The following is a 27,689-nucleotide window of genomic DNA, read 5'->3' as shown; positions in this document are numbered from 1 at the left end:
TGATGGATGTTATCATAAACGAATATTTAGTGTGTCATGTTTTGACTGAAATTGTTAAATCGTAAATAAAGGATTATTTTCCATCGCAGAATATATAGTTTTGTCTTTATAATTTCATATAGTGCATCCGTTCTGTCAATCATCGAAAATAATCATACTCAAATAAAATATGTGGCTATTTTAGTTGAAAAGCTGTCGTAATTCATAGACTGAGCAAAACTTTCGCAAGCCAGTGTTATTACTTCTATTGGGACTATACATTTACTAATCTTTGAATCTAATATTCCAAAGTCATGTATATCGAGCCCTCCTTAATCTAATTTGTATCCTAAACGGAGTTGAACACAAATAATTGTCATACCGGTATATTTATTTTGCTAGTAAGCTATACAGAAAATCTAATATATAGTAGCAAATATAGCAATATTACTAATAAAACTATTTCGTAAACAAAGCAAACTCCTTTCCATCTCAGTATCTTATACTACAAGTCACGACTGTTCTCGAAAATCGCGAAGTCGTGCTTGTAAACATCGAAGAGTTGGTGCATCATCTCGCTGCTCACGTTCGCGTAGTACTCCCAGTCAGAACGGCTAAGGCGGTGGGCGTAGCTCTGGTGCTTCACCGGGAAGCTGACCTCATCCGGGAAGCCCAGCATCCCGCAGAACCAGTGTTGTATCTCTTTTTGGATCGTCTCCAGCTTGAGGATGTAGTCGGACCTCATCCGGCAATGATAACACATCTCTGTGTGTTCATCGGGCATGGCCATGTCATGGGTCCAGCCCACGTGACGCAGGAATTGGTTGAAAGTGAACGAAGTGTTCCAGAACTGTTGTACCGGGTTGATTAAGTTGTAGGCATTAACAAATTTCTTGAAAACATCAACCTTATTTATCATGAGGTAGGCATTTTCCATTTCTTCTACACCGTAAAACTTAATTTCCTCTTGTGATGGCTTGGCCAAGAGAGCACCCGACGGGCTTACATAGTTATCCATATACACTTGGTATGCTTTCTTGATCCTGCTTAACGATTGGTTGAACTCTCGATTTCGATGCAGATGATGGGAGATGAGTGCAGGCAGCCAGTCATCGTCATATTCAAAGAGTGCTTTCCCGTCCATGATCTTGTCTCTGAAAACGGGGAAAATTTTGAGGAGTGTTTGGAGTAATAACTTTCAAGGCATGAACAAAATTAAATGTCGGTAACATAAATAAGAGAGAGAGAGAGAGAGAGAGAGAGAGAGAGAGAGAGAGAGAGAGAGAGAGAGAGAGAGAGAGAGAGAGAGAGAGAGAGAGAGAGAGAGAGAGAGAGAGAGAGAGAGAGAGAGAGAGAGAGAGAGAGAGAGAGAGAGAGAGAGAGAGAGAGAGAGAGAGAGAGAGAGAGAGAGAGAGAGAGAGAGAGAGAGAGAGAGAGAGAGATGTAGCGGAAGCCTCGAAGCTATAGATGACCACGCTACCGAAGGAAGTTGAGGCCTTCAGAACCTCGGAAAAGCAGAAAACAGGGCTGCAATAGCCCTGCAGTATTTAGTCCTTTATTCTGCCTTATCAGAGAGGAAAAGGAAACCAATTCCGTCCCTGTGACCTCTCTGATAAGGCGATTGAAGAAGTAAATAATGCAGGGCCCTTGCAGCCCTCTTTTCTATCTTTCCGAGGTTCTGAAGGCTGCCCAACCTTAACCTCCTTCAGTAGCGTGGGGTTTTAGCTTCAAGGTCTCCGCTACAACTGATGACCCCGGAGTGACCATGGCATTAGTGATGATGGTCTCTACATTACTCTCCCTCTTGTGACGTGGTATGAGGAAAGACAATTTCTTATTGTGGCAATGGACTGGGGGACACTGGCACGGTGTTACTACATGGATGATCGGTAGACAGGAGCTACGCTGGCTTGACCCGGTCAACGAAGATGACGTCAGTCTTGCCGTGTCGGTCCCTGGTGATGTTCGTGTGTGTCCAATTGGTGACGTTATAACGGTGGAAAACACAGGCATAGTAGTCCACCGCTACGTAGGAGATAGAGCATTGCCGCATTGTGTGTGTCTCCGGAGGCACAAAACGAAGCTAAGAGCTTTGCTGTAGTTAATCCATTAATCTGCCTTGAGAGGGAAAATAATAAACAATTTCTTCTGTTTGGTCCTACTTAGCGGTGACTTTGTAGAGGTTTATTGTAAAACAATACAATATATACATATTAGACATACCACATGGATTACATAAATACATAGATAAATATATATACATGATACATATTGCTATGTTGGACAAACCGGGTATGAGCCCGCCGGTGTCGGGGGTGGACCCATGGCGGTGCATTAGAGCGGCGTGGTGTTGTGGCGGCGCTGTTCGCGTGCACCACGCCTAGGGGAAGTTGGGGTGATCGTGCTGCCCACCACTGTGTTACATCACCCGTCGCCCAGCTGGGTGCGGGCGTTGGTCACTGTGGGAGGGTTGCTGCCCGTAGCACTTTGAGGAGGACTTGTGTCGGGGTGTGGCTAACAATGAAGGCGGCCCTGGCTTCACACCTCCTCAGGGGCAGGCGGCCTCTTGCAGGATGGGCGGCAGTGGCTGGCACTGGCCTGAGGAGAGCGGTGGCTGGGTAGGAGAGGATGTAGTGTCGTACAGCTCCTCCCTCGTGCCCAGTCTGAGGCGCTGTAGTAGTGCATACGTAGGCTGCCCTGCGCTGCTGGTAAGCGGCGTCCAGTTGGAGGTAGCCGTGGCTGCAGCATACCAAGCCGCCTGTTTCTTGGTCCCCTCCAGTTCCCGGAGCTGCTGGTGGGCGTGATGGACTGCTGCGCGCTTCGCCTGTGTCTTAGTCTGTTGCAGGCTTTGACGCACAGACTTGGTGTCGGTGGGGCCTTGGGCTGCTCTCTTGGCGGCCTCGTAAACGGCGTCGTTTCCTCGCATTCCCACGTGGCAGGATATCCAGTTCAGCCGTACCCGCCTGTCCTGCACTGCCAGGCTTTGTAGGATGCCCAGGATGGCGGTGATGAGCCTCACGTTGTCCTTGGGGTGTTGTAGTTACCTGCACGATGGCCATCAGGGCGTACTGACGGAGGTCCTCGGTGGTGCACTGTGACTTGCTGGCGGGCAGCTGAGTGGCAGTGTACTCTGCGGCAGGAGGCTCCCAAGGGACAGGAGGACTGTAGGTTGGGTGCGGGCGGTCCGACTCTCGCCATAGCCAGTTTCCCTCGTGCCAGCTGGTGTTGGCAGCTAAAGAGGTGTTGATTAGCTACCTGTTGTCGTGGAGACACTCGATGCCCTATGACATGGCCAGTCGGAGTCTTTTGTGCGCCACGCCCTCCAAGTCATGGTGAAGCACTCTGGCCACCCGGGAGGCTATGATGCAGTCCACCCTGGAGGGTGAGGGGCACCAGTCGGGTCTCGTTCTGCATTACCCAAGCACTGGTGCACCTCGGTGCCCCCAACATGGTCCCCATTCCACCCAGCAGTGAATGGGTACCAGGTATTAATCAGGGGTTGTGTCCCGTCTCCTGGGATCTGTTCCCTTCTCCTATAATTCCTTCCCCTTCTGTCTCTCTCCGGCATATGACTTCAGATGCTGCGCCGACTAAACGAAACTTTTCCAGACACATATCCCCTTTTCTTCGACAACACTCAGCTGTCACCATCTTCAACACTAAACATCCTCGGTCTATCCTTAACTCAAAATCTTAACTGGAAACTTCACATCTCCTCTCTCACTAAATCAGCTTCCTCGAGGTTGGGCGTTCTGTATCGTCTCCGCCAGTTCTTCTCCCCCGCACAGCTGCTATCCATATACAGGGGTCTTGTCCGCCCTCGTATGGAGTATGCATCTCACGTGTGGGGGGGCTCCACTCACACAGCTCTCTTGGACAGAGTGGAGTCTAAGGCTCTTCGTCTCATCAGCTCTCCTCCTCTTACTGATAGTCTTCTACCTTTTAATTTCCGCCGCCATGTTGCCTCCCTTTCTATTTTCTATCGATATTTTCACGCTGACTGCTCTTCTGAACTTGCTAACTGCATGCCTCCTCTCCTCCCGCGCCCCCGCTGCACGCGACTCTATTCATGCTCATCCCTTTCGGCCACCCCTTTGGATTTATTTTTTAGGAGCAGCGAGTAGCGGGCTTCTTTTTTTATTATTGTTTCCTTTTTTTGTGCCCTTGAGCTGTCTCCTTTGTTGTAAAAAAAAAGAAAAAAGAAAAAAAAAAAAGGTCCCTCTCTTGCTGGTGTAGGTCTGTGGGCGGCTCGTAGGTGGACCACCATTCGTCGAGGGAGGCCTGAAACTTGCTCCAGTCCGCTCTCCTGATGTTTCACCGCGGGGAAAGGAGTGGGGAATGGATGGTGCCACGGCAAGGGTGGTGAGGATACCGTAGTGGTCGCTGGTGAGTGTGGGGTGCAGCTACCAGATGGCGCCGGGCAGCAGGTCACCCGACACCAATGTGAGGTCGAGCCGCCCCCCGGTGTTGAGGGATGTGATGGACGTCCTCGAGGAGGGTTTAGGCAGAGTTCTTGAAGCCAAAGGGCATCTGGACGCACTCGTACAGGCCAAAAGGTATAATAATGGCTGTCTTCGGGATGTCCGCTGGGTTGACTGGAATTTGGTGGAAGGCCTTGATGAGGTCGATCTTGGAGTGAAACCTGTGAGCAAGGTAAAGAGAATGGAAGGTAGGTTCACCAGGGGGGTGGCAAAGTACCTAAATTTGTCTCATCTGCGCATGACGTCAGGTCAGGTCAGCCTCGCGCGCACCAGCCTCAAGACCCGAGCTCCTCACTCACTCAATGGGAAACATTGCTAAAGTGTGTTTTCTTTCAATATGCCAATTATTTGTATTGTGCGCGGTTGTCGATCAATTTCTGTGAGAGGAAACCGTAATATACGGTTTCATCGGCTGCCAAGAGATCAAGAACTTTGAAAGAAATGGAGGGAAATATGTGATATATATAAAAAAAAAAAATAATAATTCTCGAGCAGGAGTGGGAAGCTCCTTACGGCTTCTGATAATTTTTTTTGACAAATTGCAAGTAATGGAAAAAATGTTCAATGCCTACCATGGAAACAAAACCCTGAAGCCAGGGAAACATCGTTTACAAAACTTGAGTAAAATAATAAGTAGCCATGTAAGTTTGCCAGAAGTAGTGCATTATTTTGTTAAATGTAGAGTATTTTTTAGAATGTGCAGTATGAACAGAGATGTTCGAAACTGCCCCAGAAAGAGGAAATAAAAAAAAAGCTCTTAAGATTAGATAAAGTGTGAATAAATAATAGTTGTTTTTCCGTACACTTTGCCTTCACGGTCTTTTGCATTTCCATTTTATTTTCCTTTGTTTCCTTTACTTTAGCTTAATTTGGTCTTTCTGCATTTCCCTTTTCTATCTTTTTGTTTGTTTTCTACTAATACACTTGTTCTTTTCATTTATCTTTTACTGCTGTATTCTTTTCTCCCACACACCTGATGACGCGGCTGCCATGATTGGGTGGCACGCTTTGCTTAAGCGATTTGAATTCGCTGGCGAGCCTGATGACGTCATGAAGGCTTTCGCCCAATCAGCTGTCTCTCTGATTTACATCCATCCCACATCCTTTTTTCTGAATTCAGAAGTAGCAAAGGATGTGAGGAGGGTGTAAGTCTAAACGATGTAGGGAGTTACATCCTCGAACTTTCATACTCTTTTCTGAATCTGCCCCCTGGATAGCCAACGCCCAGCTCTTTCATACTAGACTCCATAGGGAGCACACTTTCCCTGCACTATCAAAATTCTCATAACTTGAGAAATACACCGAAAGAAAACCAGGCTGTTAGCGTCAAATACCGAGACCAAGTCCGAGTTAGAACCGCCTAGACCAAGTCCGAGTTAGAACCGCCTAGACCAAGTCCGAGTTAGAACCGCCTAGACCAAGTCCACGTTAGAACCGCCGCCACCACCGAGTTATACTGATACCTCCACTACATCTTCGCTCGTCTCCGAAATCCACAGCGAAGGGTATTATTTCGGTCTTTCACGAGTTTCAGCATGGCTTTTCTTACCCTTCTCATCAGACAGAGCTTTTCATGCTGAGTAATTTGAACCCCATATAAACCCACCGCAAACTGCAAGAAACGCCGCTGGCGATTTAAAAAAAAAAAGTTAGTGGGTTTCTTGCGGGCGCCTCGGGGCGCAGTGGGGGGCTGGGAGGGAGAGCGTAACACCCAGGGGGGTTAGCCAATTCTAATTTTGTCTTGGCTTGAGATAAGAATAAGGGAGTATTCCAGGTAATTCATGTTCCTTTGATTCTAAACGGTGAGCAACATAAGCCTCGAAAGCTGAGGTTAATATCCCTCAAGGCCTTGGTTGTAGTCGCCTGCTGAACCCTGGGGTGGCTACAACTCGGCAGCATGTTTGGATGGATCAGAGAGCGCGGGAGAGAGATTCCAGTCACGTGCCCCAGGAAAGTATACAGTAGGGTATATGATGCACTACATGTTGAAAGAAAGCTAGTGCGAACTCGCCATCCTGAATAAAAACCACTATGCTCCGCTATGCCTCACTTTATTTCCGATTTTTTTTTATTACTTGCTGAAAATCGAAATAATTTTTTGTATAAAATATTTATTTGGCATGCCGAGCCATATCAAATGCCGAGTTTTAAGTGTTTTATTGTTATATGCTTTATAATGCTAATCTTCACCTAAAATAATATAGATGTCAGTGTTCCCTTTATTTTGCCCACCCCTGATAGTTCTAAAGGTTGACCTTAAAACACATTTGATGCACACTAAAACTATGCCAAGTGATAGGGCGATGCTTGTAGCGTTAACTAACTCGCTGTAAAATGGCCGTATGGCTCATCAAGAGTGACCGTCCCAAACCAAGGCCAAGCCCAAAACTAGTCCATTCAGGCAGCAAGGCTCCAGCGTGCGCTTCTCAAACAAATAGTGAGTAGAGAGATGACAGGCCCATGAACAATGTATTCCTTAGCCGTAGTAAATTACAGAATTCTAAACAAATGTACAACATGATAATTAATATTAATGTATTATTGCATCAAGGATCATCAGGGTAGATCATATTATATCTTCATACATTCCATTCTTTCGAAAAGTCCTCGTTCCCGCTTTGATAGCTGAGCGTCTCTGGTTTGGGGTTGTCGTGGCTGGGGTGCTATACGGTCATTTTCATACTAATAAATTTGCGCAGAGAAGCTAAGTAAGGTAACCTGTAGGCGGAGGCGAGTTTGGCCAGCGGTTGTCTCACCGCCACTGCGCTGAGAGGCCGAGAAGCCGATGCAGTCTTGTTCTCCACGCGTCCGATGAATTCCCTTATCGCAGGAGATTCAGCCTGCATGGACTGTGTTTTAAATCACAAACGTTTTACATTAATGAAACATAGAAATATGAATAGAAAAAACGTTATTTTTATATTTAGTTTTGTAAGCAAATCAGGAACTTTTAGAATATACTATAATGAAAGTTAGGAGACTTTATTCATCCAATAGCTCCCTGAATGAAAAAGTTACATACCTTAGGCGACTTAAACAGCGAGAAAAGCTCCGGCAGTACATATTTGATTGCTGTCCGCCAGTTCAGGAGGGGATTGGCGATCCGAGGCTCATATTTGTTACACCCCTGCAGGAGGACACTGTGCCAACGTTCAAATTCTTCCTCTAGAGGTTGTTTAACATGTCGTTCAGTACCGATGCCAAAGGAGATAATGTGCGACGCAATGCGTGCGTGGTCGTCGGTGTGGCTGGTGCAGGCTTCTAGTGGCGGGTTCTCGGTGCTGTCCAGCCAAGACCATGGCGGCTGCATAATTTTGTTGACGCCAGGTCGCCAGACGCTCAGCTGAAAGACAAATATTATACATTTATGTTGTTCTAGCAAACATTATGCACCAGAGCCACTTCAGTACAATATAAATCGAAATATTTATTTTTTCATCTAGCTCAAACACCAAATTATTATAGTATTCATGTGTAGTATGATCGACGCCACCAGTTTTATAAATGAGCATCTTTATACAGGCGTCACTGTAATCAAAGTTTCGCGTGTCGGAACAAAACCGGATAGACACCAGTAATAATAGGCTCCCATCTTACGAGATGACAAAACTAGTAATTTATGTAAAAGGTACTTTATTGCACACTCTTGTGATACTAGGAGGCCTTTTTTGGTACTATGGGAACGAATTATCTCCAGATGTGTGTAGTGCATTTTATAAATTTTACTAATCAGTGTTTATTCATTATACTATTGCCTCATAAGCCAAATAAAATATTGTTCGTGTGATATTAGTATCTACATCACGCACACACACACACACACACACACACACACACACACACACACACACACACACACACACACACACACGAGGCCCAGACCCCACCGAGGTCAGACATGGGTCACGGTGCTCTTTATAGCAGCCCCCCGGGTCATCCTGTTTACTTCCCCATCCCGCCCTCCCATTTTATCAGAACCCAACATCGTAAGGAACTTTTTTCTGACATTAAGGGGATCCTCCGTCTGCAAAATCCGAAAACTTCAAAGAATTCACTTTTTGAGAAAAAAATACCAAAGACTCCTCTATCAAATCTCCATACTATATATAAGAAAGTGTCAGGTTTCTACGACGAAATTTTCCCTGTTAAAAAAAAAAAAGGTATCATGGGTATCTTTGAGTAGTCCTCCCTCTTCATACCCCAGTTTTTTTATATATATATATATATATATATATATATATATATATATATATATATATATATATATATATATATATATATATATATATATATATATATATATATATATATATATATATATATATATATATATATATGTATATGTATATATATATATATATATATATATATATATATATAGATATATATATATATATATATATATATATATATATATATATATATATATATATATATATATATATATATATATATATATATATATATATATATATATATATATATATATATATATATAGATATTCATTCATTCATCTATCTATCTATCTATCTATTCATCTATCTATCTATCTATTCATCTATCTATCTATCTATCTATCTATCTATCTATCTATCTATATATATATATATATATATATATATATATATATATATATATATATATATATATATATATATATATATATATATGGCAGAGTAAAAGGAGAGAATGGGGAAAAAAGAAGAGAAGGGAGAGGGAAGATGAGGAGGTAAACATGATGGAGAAGAGCATCAAAATTCTTCCTATATATAATGTTAAAATGAAAGTGATACAGGAAAATAAACGCACAGCAAATCACATTAAAATCAACCAGGATACTGAGTGAATTTTTTCCGCGGGCCGCGGGCAGAGATGGCGGGCACGTGATTTTTTTTTTGTGTGTGTGTGTTTGGTGACACATGTCAAGGCCGCACCCAGTTCCCGGATTAGCGAGTGGGCGCGGTACATACCCTGTCAGGAGTCGTTCTCCATTCCTCCAGTTACCGAGCAGCATTCGTTTAGCAATCGGGTAGTGTTTTTTATTGTCGTTTTGTTGCCTAGCACTAGTCGGGCAGGAATCGTCTTTTGAAAAAACGTTAAATTCAAATATCAAGATTGTTCGTCGTCTATCGTTCGGATACCGGGCAGCTGGCGGGCAGGCTTGGTTATGGTTGTGCAGCTTCCGTCCAGCATTCGGGCAATACTCGTGCAAGCGTCGTGCCAAAATAATCCACACCCGTGGGACGGGCCAAAGTGCACCAGTTTCCGACGATATCAGAACGAACCAGTATCGTGGCGCTTTCGTCCCGAGATCGCCTATGTGTGAATAGGGTTTTAGTTTCAAACCTAAAGAAAATACAAATATTTCGTCCTTAACACATTTATGATCTCTCTTGTCTTGGATTTTATATATTTTTTCTCCGTATCATGGCGAAAAAAAATCTGAGTTATATATTTTTTTAATGAAAATGATATAGTCCAAATGTTTTATGGTCGAATTGTAGCAATGGGTATTAATCTTTTGTGGACCAGCAGTCAAAGACCTACTACCGAAAGTAGAAGAGGATTGTTTCACATAATCATGACGTTTCTCCGAAGAAAATGGGTTTCTCAAAAACTTTTCATCCAATTTTCATCAAACTTTCAGGTTTTTAAAATTAAATTATAACAATAATAGGTTTAAGAAAAACGTTTTGAGGAGCCGAAAAAAGTTTGCGCCGAAAAGTAACAGACGGAGGGTCCCTTTACGTTAAATCATAGTGACAGATAGTGAGAGTGCAGTGCGTTTGTGGTTCCGTGAGGACTTTGAGGAGTAACGATGGTCAGTATGTCGCCAACGCGGCCTTCCATCACGTTCCTGCCGACGCCCCCAGGTCTTCCCAGGTACACCATCTCGCCCATCCTGCTGGTGGGAGAAGTCTGTTCAGATGCGGTGCAGTGTTTTGGCCTTGTCACTCAGGTGAGGCAATCTGCACGCCACTCACCATCAAGGGTGTGCAGACGACAGACGTACCCGCGGCATCTACTCAGCCTTGCGGTAACGATTCTTCCTATTCTGTCCCGTCGGCTGCAGGGATTAGCAGGTCACCGCTAAGCCCATAATCTGAGTGACCCTCAATACCGCCTCTATCTATACCCCCGCCATCAGCTGCCACCTGCCCCTTTTTTTGACCTGGGGTTGACCTGGGACAAGTGGTGGGCACCGCTAACCGAATAGTTAGCTTCGCTAACTGGCAATCCACTAACTAAAGTTAGCTTCGCTTACGCTAAACCGCTAAATTGATAAAGAAATTAGTGGAAGCTAACGCTAACCGCTAACCACTAACTTTTTTTATATGGATTTAGCTTCGGGTTAGTACTTTGACTCTAAAACCCTTAAAAACAGACCTGGAGCTTTCCAGAAAGGTATAGCATGCTAAAATCAGATGAGGATAAGTGTATTTCTTTTCAGATGGAAAATACCGAATTCTTGTTATTAAATCCCGAGTTCAAAGAGTTGGAAATGGAATATGCATTACCCTAAAATACCAAAAAGTTTCCCTAGTAATTGACCAATTACCCTAATTTAAGGCGTAATTTACCCAAAAGTGGAAGCTCTGGAATTATTGCGCCATGTGGCTCAACTGGTGTTTTGTCTGCCCACAACGGACAAGAACAAATCTGTATGAATTTTTTTAGTGGACTTCAAGTTAGCGGAGCAGGAACTACATTTAGCGGAAGCTAACTGATCCGCTAAATATTTTCACAGATAGCGAAAACACTAATCAGCTAACAAAAATGTCAGCTTCGATAATTAGCGGTTAGCGGATTAGCGGAACCGTGCCCACCGTTGCCTGGGACTAGACCTTTCCTGTCAACCGGAAGAGGATGCCCTTCCCGCCCCCTCGCACACTGCCGCACTGCAACTCACCACCTCATCCCTCCTCCACTCTTCTACCATCATCACTACTTACCCATAATGTAAACCACAGACCCCATTTACCCCTTTCATATTGTAATTTTTTTTTTATAATATTACAATATATTCGTGATATGTATATTTTCAGATTAACAGCTGTAATTACCAGATAAACTTATATATATATATATATATATATAAATATATATATATATATATATATATATATATATATCTCTTGATATATCTATATATATATATATATGGGTAGGCGGTGGCTGAACGGATAGCAAGACGGCCCCGCGTTCAGGAGGACGCGAGTTCAATCCCCGTTCGGTGCCACCAAGCTGGGATTTTTCAGCCGCCGCCGAGTGGCTTAAAACTACCCACATGCTGTCCAGAACACCACCTATCAACCCGGATTCTAGATTCTAGGATTAAAGATGAGCTTCGGGAGGGCAGCATGAGCCAATGCAAGATGGCGCCACTATAAACACTTGCCTGTGCCAGAACGGGCTGGGCCGACCATCTGGACCCACCGGGAAGAAGCCTTGGACCGACCATCAGGATCCACCGGGAAGCCTACTGAGCAAAAAAAAAAAAAAAAAAAAAATTTATATATATATATATATATATATATATATATATATATATATATATATATATATATATATATATATATATATATATATATATACTCTTGAAGTACCTTCCTTCCTTCGTTCCTTCCTCCGTGTGTTACGCCCTGGGGCGGTATACTCCCGACAGGCGCCAGTTGACAAAAGGCGCCGCTTGAAACGGTGCACCAACGGCGCCTTTCGTTTTGGCAGAATCCCGATACACAAACATTTTCAAAGGTGCCATTAGCGCGCCGAATCGCTGAAAAGCGGGATTTCCCTCAACTGCGCCTTTTCACGAGTCATCCAATCAGAGCGCCCGTGACAACTGTGGCTTTGGAAGTGCGGGCCAATCACACAGCACTGTACGCAGCTGACAGCCGGTGCATGGAGAGAACGTTTTAGAATCCTCGCAGGGGGGGAAGGAAGAAAACATACGGATACAAGTGAGGGTGGGAAATTATGTCTGTTGAGAAGTTCGATCTTTTGAGTGACCCTCAATACCGCCTCTATCTGTACCCCCGCCATCAACGCCACCTGCCCCTTTTTTTGACCTGGGGGTGACCTGGGACAAGTGGTGGGCACCGCTAACCGAAAAGTTAGCTTCGGTAACTGGCAATCCACTAACTAAAGAGTTAGCTTCGCTTACGATAAACCGCTAAATTGATAAAGAAATTAGTGGAAGCTAACGCTAACCGCTAACTTTTTTATATGGATTTAGCATCGGGTTAGTACTTTGGCTCTAAAACCCTTAAAAAACAGACCAGGTCAACTGAAATTTCAATACGTTGTAGCTTAGACATGGAGCTTTCCAGAAAGGTATAGCATGCCAAAATCAGATGAGGATAAGTTAATTTCTTTTCAGATGGAATATATCGAATTCTTGTTATTGAATTCCGAGTTCAAAGAGTTGGAAATGGAATATGCATTACCCTAAAATACCAAAAAGTTTCCCTAGTAATTGACCAATTACCCTAATTTAAGGCGTAATTTTCCCAAAAGTGGAAGCTCTGGAATTATTGCGCCATGTGGCTCAACTGGTGTTTTGTCTGCCCACAACGGACAAGAACAAATCTGTATGAATTTTTTTAGTGGACTTCAAGTTAACGGAGCAGGAACTACATTTAGCGGAAGCTAATTGATCCGCTAAATATTTCCACAGTTACCGAAAACGCTAATCAGCTTCGCTAATTCGCGGTTAGCGGATTAGCGGAACCGTGCCCACCGCTGCCTGGGACTAGACCTTTCCTGTCAACCGGAAGAGGATGCCCTTCCCGCCCCCTCGCACACTGCCGCACTGTAATTCACCACCTCATCCCTCCCCCACTCTTCTACCATCATCACTACTTACCCATAATGTAAACCACAGACCCCATTTACCCCTTTCATATTGTAATTTTTATATATATATTTTTTATAATATTACAATATATTCATGATATGTATATTTTCAGATTAACAGCTGTATTTACTAAATAAACTGATATTTTATATTCTATTCTATTCTATTCTATTCTATTTTATATATATATATATATATATATATATATATATATATATATATATATATATATATATATATATATATATATATATATATATATATATATATATATATATATATATATATATATATATATATATATATATATATATATATATATATATATATATATATATATATATATATATATATATATATATATATATATATATATATATATATATATATATATATATATATATATATATATATATATATATATATATATATATATATATATATATATATATATATATATATATATATATATATATATATATATATATATATATATATATATATATATATATATATATATATATATATATATATATATATATATATATATATATATATATATATATATATATATATATATATATATATATATATATATATATATATATATATATATATATATATATATACATATATATATATATATATATATATATATCTATATATCTACATATATCTATATATCTATCTATCCATCTATCTATCTATCCATCCATCCATCTATATCTATCTATCTATCTATATATATATATATATATATATATATATATATATATATATATATATATATATATATATATATATATATATATATATATATATATATATATATATATATATATACATATATATATATATATATATATATATATATATATATATATATATATATATATATATATATATATATATATATATTTTTTTTTTTACAACAAAGGAGGCAGCTCAAAGGCACACAAAAAAAGGAAACAATAATAAAAAAAAAAGCCCGCTACTCCCTGCTCCTAAGAAAGAAACAAAAGAGGTGGCCGAAAGGAAGATCAAATACGGGAGGAGAGGTGTCCTGATACCCTCCTCTTGAAAGAGTTCAAGTCGTAGGCAGGAGGAAATACAGATGAAGGAAGATTGTTCCAGAGTTTACCAGCGTGAGGGATGAAAGAGTGAAGATGCTGGTTGACTCTTGCATAAGGGGTTTGGACAGTATAGGGATGAGCATGAGTAGAAAGTCGAGTGCAGCGGGGCCGCGGGAGGGGGGGAGGCATGCAGTTAGCAAGTTCAGAAGAGCAGTCAGCGTGGAAATATCGATAGAAGATAGAATGAGAGGCAACATTGCGGCGGAATTTAAGAGGTAGAAGACTATCAGTGTGAGGAGGAGAGCTGATGAGACGAAGAGCCTTAGCCTCCACTCTGTCCAGAAGAGCTGTGTTGGTGGAGACCCCCCACACATGAGATGCATACTCCATACGAGGGCGGACAAGGACCCTGTATATGGACAGCAACTGTGCAGGGGAGAAGAACTGGCGGAGACGGTACAGAACGCCCAGCCTCGAGGAAGCTGATTTAGTAAGAGATGAGATATGAAGTTTCCAGTTGAGATTTTGAGTTAAGGATAGACCGAGGATGTTTAGTGTTGAGGAAGGTGATAGCTGGGTGTTGTCAAAGAATAGGGGATAGTTGTATGGAAGATTGTGTCGAGTGGATAGGTGGAGAAACTGTGTTTTTGAGGCGTTGACGGACACCAGGTTCTTCTTCCCCCAATCGGAAATAATAGTAAGGTCTGAGGCTAAGCGTTCTGCAGCTTCCTTCCTTGAGTCGTTAAGTTCCTGAAGGGTGGGTCTTCTATTAAAAGAAGTTGAGTAATGCAGAGTGGAATCATCGGCGTAGGAAAGGATAGGACAGTTCGTTTTGGAAAGAAGATCATCAGTGAACAACAGAGAAAGAGTGGGAGATAGGACAGAACCCTGTGGGACACCACTGTTAATAGATTTAGGGGAAGAACAGTGACCGTCTACCACGGCAGAAATAGAACGGTCAGAAAGGAAACTGGAGATAAAGGTACGGAGAGAAGGAGAGAAACCGTAGGAGGGTAGTTTAGAAAGCAAAGATTTGTGTCAGACCCTATCAAAAACTTTTGATATGTCCAGCGCAATAGCAAAAGTTTCACCGAAACGGCTAAGAGAGGATGACCAAGAGTCAGTTAAGAAGGCTATGTATAGAGGAGGAGAGATGATGTTCCACAGAATGAAAATTAGAGCGAAGACCGCGAATGTTGCAGAAATTGAGAAGAAAGAGGTTCGAGGAGGTATCAAGACACCTCTTGGGTCGACACCCAGAAGGGGAGTCCTCACTGGGGGAATTTGTGGTCCCCCCCCCCCATGCGGGGACTCCGAGACTTGGTGTATGTGCACCATTTTGAAATTTTAATTTTGGGAAAAGGTGTATATGTTGTGTGAATGTAGTGTGGTGTGGATAAAGAGAGGATCTGTCTTTAGAGAGCATGCTGAACTACTCTCCGGTGTTGGTGAGACAATAGGGAAACGGTTAGTGAGGACATGGGAAGGGTCTTTGGAGGGCTTCAGCTCCCTTCTCACCTCCCATATATACCTCACCGGGAGTGGCTTGCGCCCGTTCGGTAGGTGTCTTCTTACCTACTCTCTCTCTCTCTCATATATATATATATATATGTGTGTGCATGAATGGATGGATAGATGGATAGATGAATGGGTGTGTGTGTGTGTGTATGTATGTGTGTATGTGTGTGTGTGTATGTGTATGTGGATATGGATGTATGTGGATGGATGGATGGATGGATGGATGGATGATCAGATAATGTGTGTATGTATGTATGTGTATGTGTATGTATGTATATGTATATATATATGTATATATACATGTATGTATATATATATATGTGTGTGTGTGTGTGTGTGTGTGTGAGTGTGTATGTGTGTGTGTGTGTGTGTGTGAGTGTGTGTGTGTGGATGGATGGATGTGGATGGATGAATGGATGGATGAGATGGATAGATGGATGAATGGATGGATGTGGATGGATGGATGGATGGATGTGTGAGGTGTGTGTGTGTGTGTATGTGTGTGTGTGTGTGTGTGTGTGCGTGTGTGTGTGTGTGTGTGTGTGTGTGTGTGTGTGTGTGTGTACATGTATATATATATATATATATATATATATATATATATATATATATATATATATATATACATATATATATATATATATATATATATATATATATATATATATATATATATATATATATATATATATATATATATATATTTATATGTATTCATATATTCATTCATCTATATATATATATATATATATATATATATATACATATATATATATATATATATACATAGATGAATGAATAGATGGGCCGATATATATATATATATATATATATATATATATATATATATATATATATATATATATATATATATATATATATATATATATATATATATATAGAGATAGATAGATGAATGGATATATAGATAGATAGGTAGATATGTATGTATATATAAATATATATATATACATATATATATATATATATATATATATATATATATATGCATCCTCTATATATATATATATATATATATATATATATATATATATATATATATATATATATATATATATATACATATATATATATATATATATATATATATATATATATATATATATATATATATATATATATATATATATATATATATATATATATATATATATATATATATATATATATATATATATATATATATATATATATATATATATATATATATATATATATATATATATATATATATATATATATATATATATATATATATATATATATATATATACAGCTATTTACAAGGTGCTACTGGATCAGCATGGATCTTGCGCATAGACTCCGCGTCCCTCGCGTCGTGATTGGGTTTGTAGCGAAGCCTGCTAGAATACTCCCCCCACAGCAAAAACGTACCGTTGCACGTGAGAGGGGACGGCCTGTCCTGGAGAGTCGTACAGGAGGGGTGGTCGTCTTCTCGAAGGTATGGTGGCTTGAGTCGGTCGATTGAGACCCAGTCATCGCTGCCCCTTATACGAAGCAGGAAAGTTTTCTGCTTTCTTTGGATGACTTCGTAGGGGCCAGAGTAAGGGGAGTGAGGGGTGGTGTGTGGGCGCCGGTGCGAAGAAAGACATGCTTTGATGAATATAGATCTCGGGGGACGTATCGGTGCTCTGGCGTCTTGTATGTTTGTTTGCACGGGGCGAATTTTTCGATGATGCTCCTGAGGCGGTTGATGTCGTTGCTCGTAAGGGCGTCTGGGAAGAATTCGCCGGGTACAACGAGGGGGTTAAATGACAATCCATCTGGCCATCAGAAATATTTAAAAGTTTCCTTATCATACTGATCTGCCAATTTTCATCACCTTCCATGCAACGTGTCTTTGCTATTGAAGAATTTCTGCTTAGGTAAAAAAAATCATTATATTTAATACCGAAGAACCGCAATATAATATTTACATTCGATTACGTACATATGTCGAATAGGTGAAGAGTCCATGATATGATGCAATAAGTATAAACGCGTGCGCGGGTGCAGAGCCAAAAGTCTGCGGCAGCACACTCTCCATGCGACACTATATAGTGCAGTAGATATGTAGCAAAATGAGGCCAAGATGTTCACTTTCGGAAGAAAGCATGAAAATTGTACCCAGGCGTGGGGGTTTTGAGTATGTTGAATCCATTTCTAACCGGATCCAAGCTGGCAAACCAAGGGATCCCGCTTAAAATCCAGAAATCCAAGATGGCCGCCCTGCGTATTGCCGATTTTGATATTTCGTTGTAACTTTGCTGCTATTTGACATAGAAACATGATCTTGGTGCCGATTTATAGGTTTTTAAGGTCAAGGAATTCAATGAGATGCCTTAAAATACCATAAAATGTGGTTGGAACAAAATGCAAGGTAGCTGTTTATGATTATTCTAATGTTTTATTTCGTTTTCAGAACATGTGCTATTAATCTTATTATTTCTTTCATTTCCAGAATTGGTCATTAATTGAATAAGTTTGTTAATTTCTGAGAACATTAATCTGATTATACTCATATTGTATGACTAAAACATAAATATCTGATGTAGATATGTAGTCAAACAATATAGATATCTCGGTTACATAAATGTAACAAATTTCTCTTGCTTGCGTAACCAAGCATACAATTCTTACAAGGTGGAAGTTGAGTCAGAAGCAAATCCAGCGATGCCATTCAATGACTGGTGCACACTCATGGAGACTCAGCATCCCCAGTTTCGATACTGGAGCAAAACCTTCATCCTTGAAGTTCTCTTCCTTCAGTTCATGCAATCAGCGCGAAGGAAACTTTGAGCTATACATTAGCACCCTGGGGAGAATAGTGCCTTGATGTTTGCCATGGATCACTTCCACTATGCCAAGTGGTTACCAGTTCACGTGCGAGATTTGATGCAGCTACAACATGAATGCCCAACTGTTTACCAAGAATTCAGAGAAGGTAAGTTTGTAACCCAAAAGACCACCCATTGCTTCTCCATGATGGCACATGACCATGTGCATGAGCAGCTTAATGCTGTGCTGAAAGGAGATGGTGGGATAATTGGCATCACTGAAAACGAATCAGCTCTCAAGCGATGGTTGATTGCTGGTCCTGAGATGGCCAGGATCATACATGATGTTGAAGTGACCTCATCTCAGAAGGAAACCCATGACAACCGACATCATGAACAAACATTAACCACACAAAAGAGATTTGCCTCAAATGTACAAAGCGTGATAGATGTTATGAATGAGCTTGGTAATCCCTTCACAGAAACGAGCAACGATCTCCTCACACTGGACACAAAGGTCATCATGGCCGACGAAGTCATCAAAAACATCTCAGAAGCAGAGGAAATAGGAAAGAATCAATACAAAACATTTGTTGAATTGCGGCTTGTGAAAATGGAGAAGCCACTCTATGAAACTGTTCCAAAGAACAATCTTCAATTGTTCAAGTATAGAGCGGAAAGTGCCCTCAAAGATGAAGTAAGTCCAAATTGTGTCAAACATGAAGAGTGACCTGCAACTATTTTCTTTTCTAGAATGTACATCTTGCCAAGCACGGAATGGTGAGATGGACGTTTTCTTCCAGCATGAAAACCACTCTTGGCCACCGTCTCTGGCTGAAAATAACATGATGCGACTCGGAGAAAAGCTGATTTGCTGGAAGTGCTTGGAGCCACTAGCCCAACGCCCACAGTACACACCTGATGTGGACGTGAAGATCTTTGATAGTGCTGACCTCATACATGCATTGGCTCCGAAGACTGCCACAACAATCGTGAAAATGTTCAAAGACTATGCAGAGTATGTCTTTGTCCCATATCTGAAGAGGCAGCTTGAACATGTAACTCGAGTAGATTTTGTATGGGATACCTACATGGCCGACAGTCTGAAAACGCACACCAGAGACGGTCGAGGTATAGGAGTAGCTCTTCGTGTGTCCGAGAAAACACGACTTCCACGCAACTGGAAAAGTTTCTTGCGTGTCGACAGTAACAAGACAGAGCTCTTTAGGTTTCTGGCCACAGTTATGGAATCTGAAGCAACAGAGACAGGGAAGATGCTTATCACAACCAAGGGTCAGGGTGTAGCCTCATCTGCAACACTGGATGCTTCTAATCTACAGCCATGCTCACACGAAGAGGCAGACTACCGAATGATGCGTCATTGCTTCCATGCATACAAACGTGGCATGAAGAGGATCATGGTGCACGCCACTGACACGGACGTACTGGTTCTAGCCATTGTGACTACAAGCAAAATGGAAGACTGTGAAATTTGGTTAGCTTTTGGTCATGGTACACTTTCGCTATATTGGAGCACATGCCATTGCCAGTGAGCTGGCAATGATTACTGCAGAGGCCTCCCATTCATGCACGCGTTTTCTGGCTGCGACACAGTGTCGTCACTGAGCTCCATCGGCAAGAAGATCGCCTGGGAAGTGTGGAAATCACTTCCACAAATCACTGAAGTATTTCAACGGCTGTCAACTACTCCTGATGAAGTTACAGATGCTGACCTGAAGGAACTCGAAAGATATGTGGTTCTGCTGTACTCTCGCACGTCACAACTCACTGATGTGAATGAAGCCAGGAAGCATCTCTTCTCTTACTGTAATCGGAACTTGGAGAACATCCCACCACCAAATCACGTGCAGCACTTCTGCAACATGTAAAGCGTGCCGCTTACCAAGCAGGATATGTCTGGGGTCAGACATTAGAGGCCAATCCAACACTTCCAAGTCCTTCCGAGTGGGGGTGGAAACTTGACAGTGAGCGAATCTGGGTGCCCTTATGGAGTACCCTGCCAGAGGCATCAAAGGGCTGCAGTGAACTTATTACGTGTGCATGTAAAAAACGGTGCACAGGAAGAAGCCAGTGCTCTAAAGCCTCCCGTGTACACAGCTGTGTTTTTGTGGTGGACAATGTGCAGACAAAGCGAACAGTGTCCTAGATTAAGTTCCTTTTTTTTTTTTTTTTACTTCTGTAATGCATTTCAAACTCATTTCATCTAATTTAGTATTATGTCAGTAAAATATTCTTTGTGAATTATGAGTGTGAACAATATTAGTCTCAATGGATCATCGAAATTGATTAAAACTAACTGAATCTTCCTACTCATAGTTTTGATATGAATAAAAAAGACCTTATTACATCTTGGATTTTGTTCCAACCACATTTTATGGTATTATAAGGCATCTCATTGAATTCCTTGACCTTAAAAACCTATAAATCGGCACCAAGATCATGTTTCTATGTCAAATAACAGCAAAGTTACAACGAAGTATCAAAATCGGCAATACGCATGGCGGCCATCTTGGATTTCCTGATTTTGAGCGGGATCCCTTGGTTTGCCAGCTTGGATCCGAAGAAATGGATTCAGCATACCAAAACCCCTACATTCAAATTTTCATGCTTTCTTCCGGAAGTGAACATCTTTTTGACATATCGACTGTCTGATAGGCGGCGGTTCGAGCCCCGCTCAGGCCGGAATCTTTCCGCTGACAAGGAGTGGTGTGGGTGGCCAGACCCTGGCGAAATGCACACATATATTCTAAACAAGACTGTAAGTTTTAAGCCTAACAACAAGTTTTATACAGTATTTTTTGTACGTTATGGAAGCATATAACGTCACTCACTTGACCATGGCGAAGTGCAAGTTGTAACAGAAGTACAGCCGTAACGGCAACTGTAAGGAGCAGCTTACCACCCCTCATGGCCACAGGTCCTTTTGCGCTCTTCTTACCTTCAGCAGTTTTAATTTATCTGCAGGTAAGGCAGGTTGTGTTAGGTCTTACTACTTCGTTCTTATCATGATAAATATCAAGCTATTGTTAGGCAGAAGTATGCCTTGGTAGTGTAGGGCACTTTGAACTTACAGACGGCTTCTGACAGTTTTTCTAACAAACTTCCTCTACTTGTCATTGAGAAATGCTTTTTATGGATACCTGGTTCCTATTTGGTCTTTAGTTTAAAAAATAGATCCGTGTTATTCATCACTTTTCCTCTAACGCAGGCACCTCCCAAAACACGACACACACACACACACACACACACACACACACACACACACACACACACACACGTATACACACAAGTATGCACACAGGGGCGCTCGAACACACGCACACATACACATACGCGTGCAGACAGTACGCTTGGTTGATATCATCTACCCACAATGTAAGGGACATTCCTTAATTAGTTGTTTAATATTTTGGGTAAACAAAATCCATATTTTGTAACTCTTCGAAGAAAGGCTGTTGTGTCCTAATTGTTCTCTGTTGAGATACGTCACCTCCGAGGTTAATGTTTGAAAGTATGAAATTACTTTACAAATGTGGATGAATCGAACTTTTTGACGATCAATGACACTTTGTGAAAAAAGGAATAATGGCACAAAACCTAAGTGCAAACAAGTTAATTAAGACTGTACCAATTGTGTTATTATTGGTGTACGAGAATATGATAACATTTCACCTTCAGGGATAGAGAGCAACGCTATTGATTCATATAAAAAAAAAATATCGACTCACTTTCCTGACCTATATTAAGGCAGAGAACCAATGTCGTGTAAACCGTTTGATGTCTTAATCGCTATTTTACTTAGGTTTAGTGACAGACAGGCCATCTTATCTACATCATAGAGGCCCACGAGGCAGACGACAAGAGAGGGGAGGAACGAAAGAGATCCGCAAACTGGGGTGACTCCTCGGGAGGCTTGGCGGAGGAGTCGTGGAGGGGTCGGGACGTGGAGGACAGATATTTTCTATAGCAGCTGATAAGATCTCAGTAATTCATCAATATACTTTTGCTCTTGACATTGTTTGCAACTTTACCCCCACTTGGTTTATTACTGACGGGGAATATTTGCCTCGGCATGAGCCACCTTGCCTGAGTCTGGAGGACATTCTGTTCAATTTAAGTAGCAGTATAAGTATAGTCGTAATGTTCTTTTCGGGTTTGGTATGGTGGCTGGTCAACTGGCTATTTTGCGCCCAGTATTGTGGAGAATTAGGTAGCTAATTGTCCTGTTCACAGGAGGAAGAGGAGGAGGAAAAGGAGGAAGAAGAGAAGGTGGAGGAAGAGGAGGAGGAAACATGGAAATGCAGGCAACAGAAAGCCTATTGGCTCATTACGAGGTTACCTGCTCTGGTGATTTGATCTGCTCGACAACCACTTAGTGCCCGCAGAGCAGATAAAAGCACCTTGGTATTCAGTGTACTCCTGACGCATCGAATTGACGGTCGATTGGAGGAGAAGGAGGAGGAGGAGGAGGAGGAGGAGGAGGAGGACAAGGACACTAAAGACGATATGAAGAGTGGAGACGAGAACTAAAGAGAATGTTTAGAGGTAGCAGCAGAGTACAGAGATGTAGGGTGGGATACTGAGGGAAGAGAAAAGTCGTTGTAGGGACAAGATGTGAAAGGAAGATTAAGGAAGCAGGAGAAGGATTGGATATTGTTCTGTATTTGCAAAAGAGGGTGTACTGTTGAAGGAGGCGGTGAAGGGAAAGGAGTTTACATGAGGAAGGGGAGAAGAAGAAATTCACAAACAAGAAGAGATAGATGGAGGAAGAGGGCTGGTGTGTGTGTGTGTGTGTGTGTGTGTGTGTGTGTGTGTGTGTGTGTGTGTGTGTGTGTGGGTTGGTGGGGAAGAATTCACCACGGCCTGATCACAAACTGGACTCATCATCGCAGGGAAGTACCCTTCCGTATAAATGATTAGAGCAAGCCCATTATAGTCAATCTCAGGGTACTGCTAGGACCTTGACACACCCCATCCCCGTTGCTTAATGGGGACAGTAACCACTCCTTGTCACCGATGCCTGTGAGGATTGGGTGTAGTGCATATGTTTGTTGTCCTCCTCTTCCTCCGCTTCTTCCTTTTTTCTTTTGCTTCTTGTTCTTGTTTTTGTTCTTATTCTCGTTCTTGTTTTTAATATTTTCTTTGTACTCCCTTTGTTCCTCCTCTCATCCTTCGCCTCTATCACTGCACGTCACTTTCACCTCCTATCTTCAATCATATCAGCATAACTTACACGCGAATAACGGTTACTTATTGCTCCCTCCATCCTTTACTCCTTTTCTTCACTACGACCTTATTTCTCCTTTCATTTTATTACGCCCATTTTTCATCTTCGCCGTCTCCTGTTCTTTTCTTTCACTTGATTTTTTTTTTTAATCTTCCTACATCCCCATATCTTCTAGTCACCTGTTAACTTTTTACTCCCCCTGCATTTCATTCCTTCTAATTATTCCTTTTTCCCATCGTTCCCTCATTATTTTCACCCCAGTTTCTGCCTCTTAGGGCCTTTCTATCTCCATCTCTCCATCTATATATCCATCTATCTATCTTTCCTCTGTCACCCTTCCTTCGTCACTGTTACCGCCACTTCCCTTTTCCCCCGTCACCTCCTCCCTCCTCCCTCTTCCTCCTTTCCGTCAGCCCCTTCGGTATCCCCTCCTGCAGTCTACTCCGTTACTCCTCCACTTCCTCCCTCTACGACCCCTCCTTGTACACACGGTAACAAAAGTCTCGAACACCCACGGGTTAGTTATATAGAATTTGAGTGATTGGTTGACTCTAGCTATTGGCACCCACCTGAGCACCACAACACCATGCCCATTGAGTTTGCTCAAATTCTGTTCATTCAACCCACGGGTGTTCGATACTTTCTTTTTGGCCGCTGTACATGTAAAGTTGTGTCGTAGTTTAGCATCATGTCAAGCATTAGAGCAAGATGGCTGAGCATTTTTAGTAGTGGTTGCAGTAATTACATGTAAGAGTAGTAGTAGTGGTAGTAGTAATAGTATGTAGTATTAGTAGTAGTAAATGCTGTAGTTGTAGTATTAGAAAGGTTTGGATATACTGCAAGTTTTATTCTGCCGCTTTGTTCTGTCCTTGAAAGATTTGCTGGCTGTTATTGCTGCCTTTTATATTTAGTGGTGGTAGTGGTGGTGGTGGTGGCGGCGGCGGTGGTGTTGGTGGTGGTATCGAGGTAGAAGGTATCGAGGGAGGGAGGGAAGGGAGGTGAGGGAAGCACATGACATCGCCCCCCTCGTCCCATTGTCCGCTGCCTCCCCTTCCCTCGTCGTCGCAGCTTATCTTTCTGACGTTTATAAGAGCAAGCAAAGGAACGCCTGGTGGAGCGGCGGAGATTGCACCTTTTTTTTCCCTCCTAAATGTACCTGGCGAGGCTCTTTCCATTATACATTGCGTCAGTGTGAGGCCATGTGACATGAATTCTTTTCCTCCCCCTCGCTCACTAACTCTCGTTCCCTCGCACTCTTTATCTTTTCTCTCTCGCGTAATTCTTGGCAGTGTATTCGACAACGGTGCCCTAAATGAGCCGATTTGTGCACATCAGCCGGAATATCTCACACAGTAAGTATTGGCCAAAATCTGCCAAAAGCCCAGTCTATGGCCCAGTAAAAGTAAAATGGAAGGGCGGGGAGGGGGAAGGGATGGAAAGGGGAGAGGAGTAACGTAGGAAGGGAAGGGGCCGGAAGGAAAAGAAAGGAGGAAGGGGGAGAGGGAAAAAAAACGTGTATGTTGTGAGGGTTGTATCCCATGAGCTTGTCACTGTTTCCAGCGTGTGCGGATACGCTTTGGTGGTGATGGTGATGGATTCGACTATCTGCAGTGTGTGTGTGTGTGTGTGTGTGTGTGTGTGTGTGTGTGTGTGTGTGTGCACATGCGCGCGTGTGCTATGTTTTTTTTTTGTCTGTGGAAATATTATTAAAAAGAAAATAATATAACTTTTTTTTTGGGTAAGCGTAAATCAAAAGTAAAAACATTAAATAAGTAAAGATAAGAAAATCCCAGCGGCGGATGAGCCGGGGAGCAGAAATTGATCCTTCCCGGCAGTTCACGGCAATTACCTACGCGGCCTGGACACAGGGGCGGAAGGAAGGAAGGAAGGGATGGAAGGGAAGGGAGGGGAGGGGCGCGTAGGCTGTATGTTAGATGTTGAGGAATGAGTGTGAGGGCAGCTGCTTCCTCCCTCTCCTGCGGCTCCTTTCGGGGTGAGCGGCGCGTTGATGGCTGGCCCCCTGAGCTGGCCCTTCCCTCCTGTCTCGGCCACTGGCGTCTCGGCACACTTTATGGGCCTTTGGGACGGAGGGAAGAGTGGGAGGGTGGAGGAGTGAAAGGAAGGAAGGAAGCAAGGAAGCAGCGGGCAGGGATTGCATGCAGTGAGCGGGTCAACACCTCTCGAAGTGTGGAAGAGTTTTGGGTTGTCGGCATGTTTTCTTTCCTCAGGTTAACTGTGCGTTCGTGTGTGGGGAAGGTGTTGAGGCGTCTCTCTTTTTAACTTTTTCGGTTTGTGTGTGTGTGTGTGTGTGTGTGTGTGTGTGAGAGTGAGTGAGTGAGAGAGAGAGAGAGAGAGATTTTCTTTAATATGTACTATTATGATGGTAGTTGTTGCTGTTTTGTTCTTGTTTTATTGCCATTTTCAGGTAGATGTTTAGATTTGAATGTTTTTATTTATTTATTTATTTATTTTTTGTTGTTCTTTGGTGGGCTTTCCTATTTCAATTTTCTGGAATAGCATTACTTTAAAATCAACGGAAGAGACCGTTGGAAGGGAGTATGAGTGAGTTAGCGGAGTTGTTGAGGAGGAGGAGGAGGAGGAAGAAAAGGAAAACGTAAGAAGAGAAAGGAGAGTATACGAAGAACATGAACATGAAAACATGATAATGATTGGAAGTAGAGGCACATGAGGATAAGTGAGGACAAAGAACTAAAGTGAACGAAGAAAATATATATATATATATATATATATATATATATATATATATATATATATATATATATATATATATATATATATATATATATATATATATGTACAGGAAGTATATGAAACACATGAGGATTAGTAAGGGCAGAGAGAGTGTCTTGAAGTAGACGATGAAGGAGAACAGAAAAAAAAGGAAAGTAGAAAATGGACTTAAGGGTAGCTGGGACTTAGAAAATGATAGTAGACAGTGGAGGAGAAGAAGATAAGGAGGAGGATTCCAAAACACAGAAGGGAGAATCATTAAATAAACAAACATGCAAAATCAGGGCAGGGCAGGAAGAGGGGAACACACCACACGTGGCAACAGGAGGAATGACGCTGCTCCATTATTCACACGGGCTTTCAAGGATAGGCGGCGACCACTTTGACGGGTTACTCGCCGCCTCACGAGTCACGACTGCTGAAGGGGAAGGCTGGACACTGGGCGGCGAGGGGATGATGGCTGGGTCGAAAGCTGGTGGATGTTGTGGTGGTGGTGGTGGTGGTGAGGGGAGTGTAAGACTGGGCGGGTGTAAAGGGGTGTGATGAGTGATGGTGTGTGCTGGGTTTGCGAGGCAGGATCAGGGCTGAGTGTCTTGTAGGGGATGAGAGAGAGAGAGAGACTCTGTCTCCTAAATGTCATTAGGAGTTTGATTTGCTGAAGTTTGAGTTCATGAGCCAAGTGCCGAAAGGAATATGTACGAGTAGGTGGTGATGGTGGTTGTGTGGGTTGCGGTGGTGGAGGTGGAAGTGGTGGTAATAGGTGGTAGTATTAGGAGGAGGAGGATAATTTGTCTTGAATGATCCCAGATTCGTTATTTTTTTAATCATTACCGTACTGGATAACATTATCGCTCTCGCGCATGTGTGTGCTTGTGTATGATTATGTTTGTGTTAGGGTGCGTGTTTGTATGTTCTTGCGTGTGTTCGCATGTATTTGTTTGTGGGGGGAAGGGGGTCACGCTTGAGTGTATGTATGTATCCTT

The 27,689-nt window shown here is 42.0% G+C and overlaps 2 protein-coding genes across 2 annotated transcripts in view; one reads left to right on the top strand and one right to left on the bottom strand.

The window, feature by feature from the left end:
* Positions 1-27,689, top strand: part of LOC127008872 (nephrin-like) — a 289,486-nt gene that overhangs the window by 1,061 nt on the left and 260,736 nt on the right. The window lies entirely within an intron of this gene.
* LOC127008873 (uncharacterized) lies at positions 385-21,681 on the bottom strand. The gene is made up of 4 exons (XM_050881307.1): positions 21,560-21,681; positions 7,483-7,803; positions 7,179-7,309; positions 385-1,133 (listed from the first exon to the last, which is right to left on the bottom strand). Exons 1-4 carry the CDS (start codon positions 21,635-21,637, stop codon positions 485-487), a joined length of 1,179 nt encoding a protein of 392 aa, XP_050737264.1. The 5' UTR covers positions 21,638-21,681; the 3' UTR covers positions 385-484.

This window comes from Eriocheir sinensis, chromosome 4 (assembly GCF_024679095.1).
Source record: "Eriocheir sinensis breed Jianghai 21 chromosome 4, ASM2467909v1, whole genome shotgun sequence".
Lineage (NCBI taxonomy): Eukaryota > Metazoa > Arthropoda > Malacostraca > Decapoda > Varunidae > Eriocheir > Eriocheir sinensis.
The sequence above is the reverse complement of the archived record's forward strand: the minus strand, read 5'-3'. Positions and strand labels throughout refer to the sequence as shown.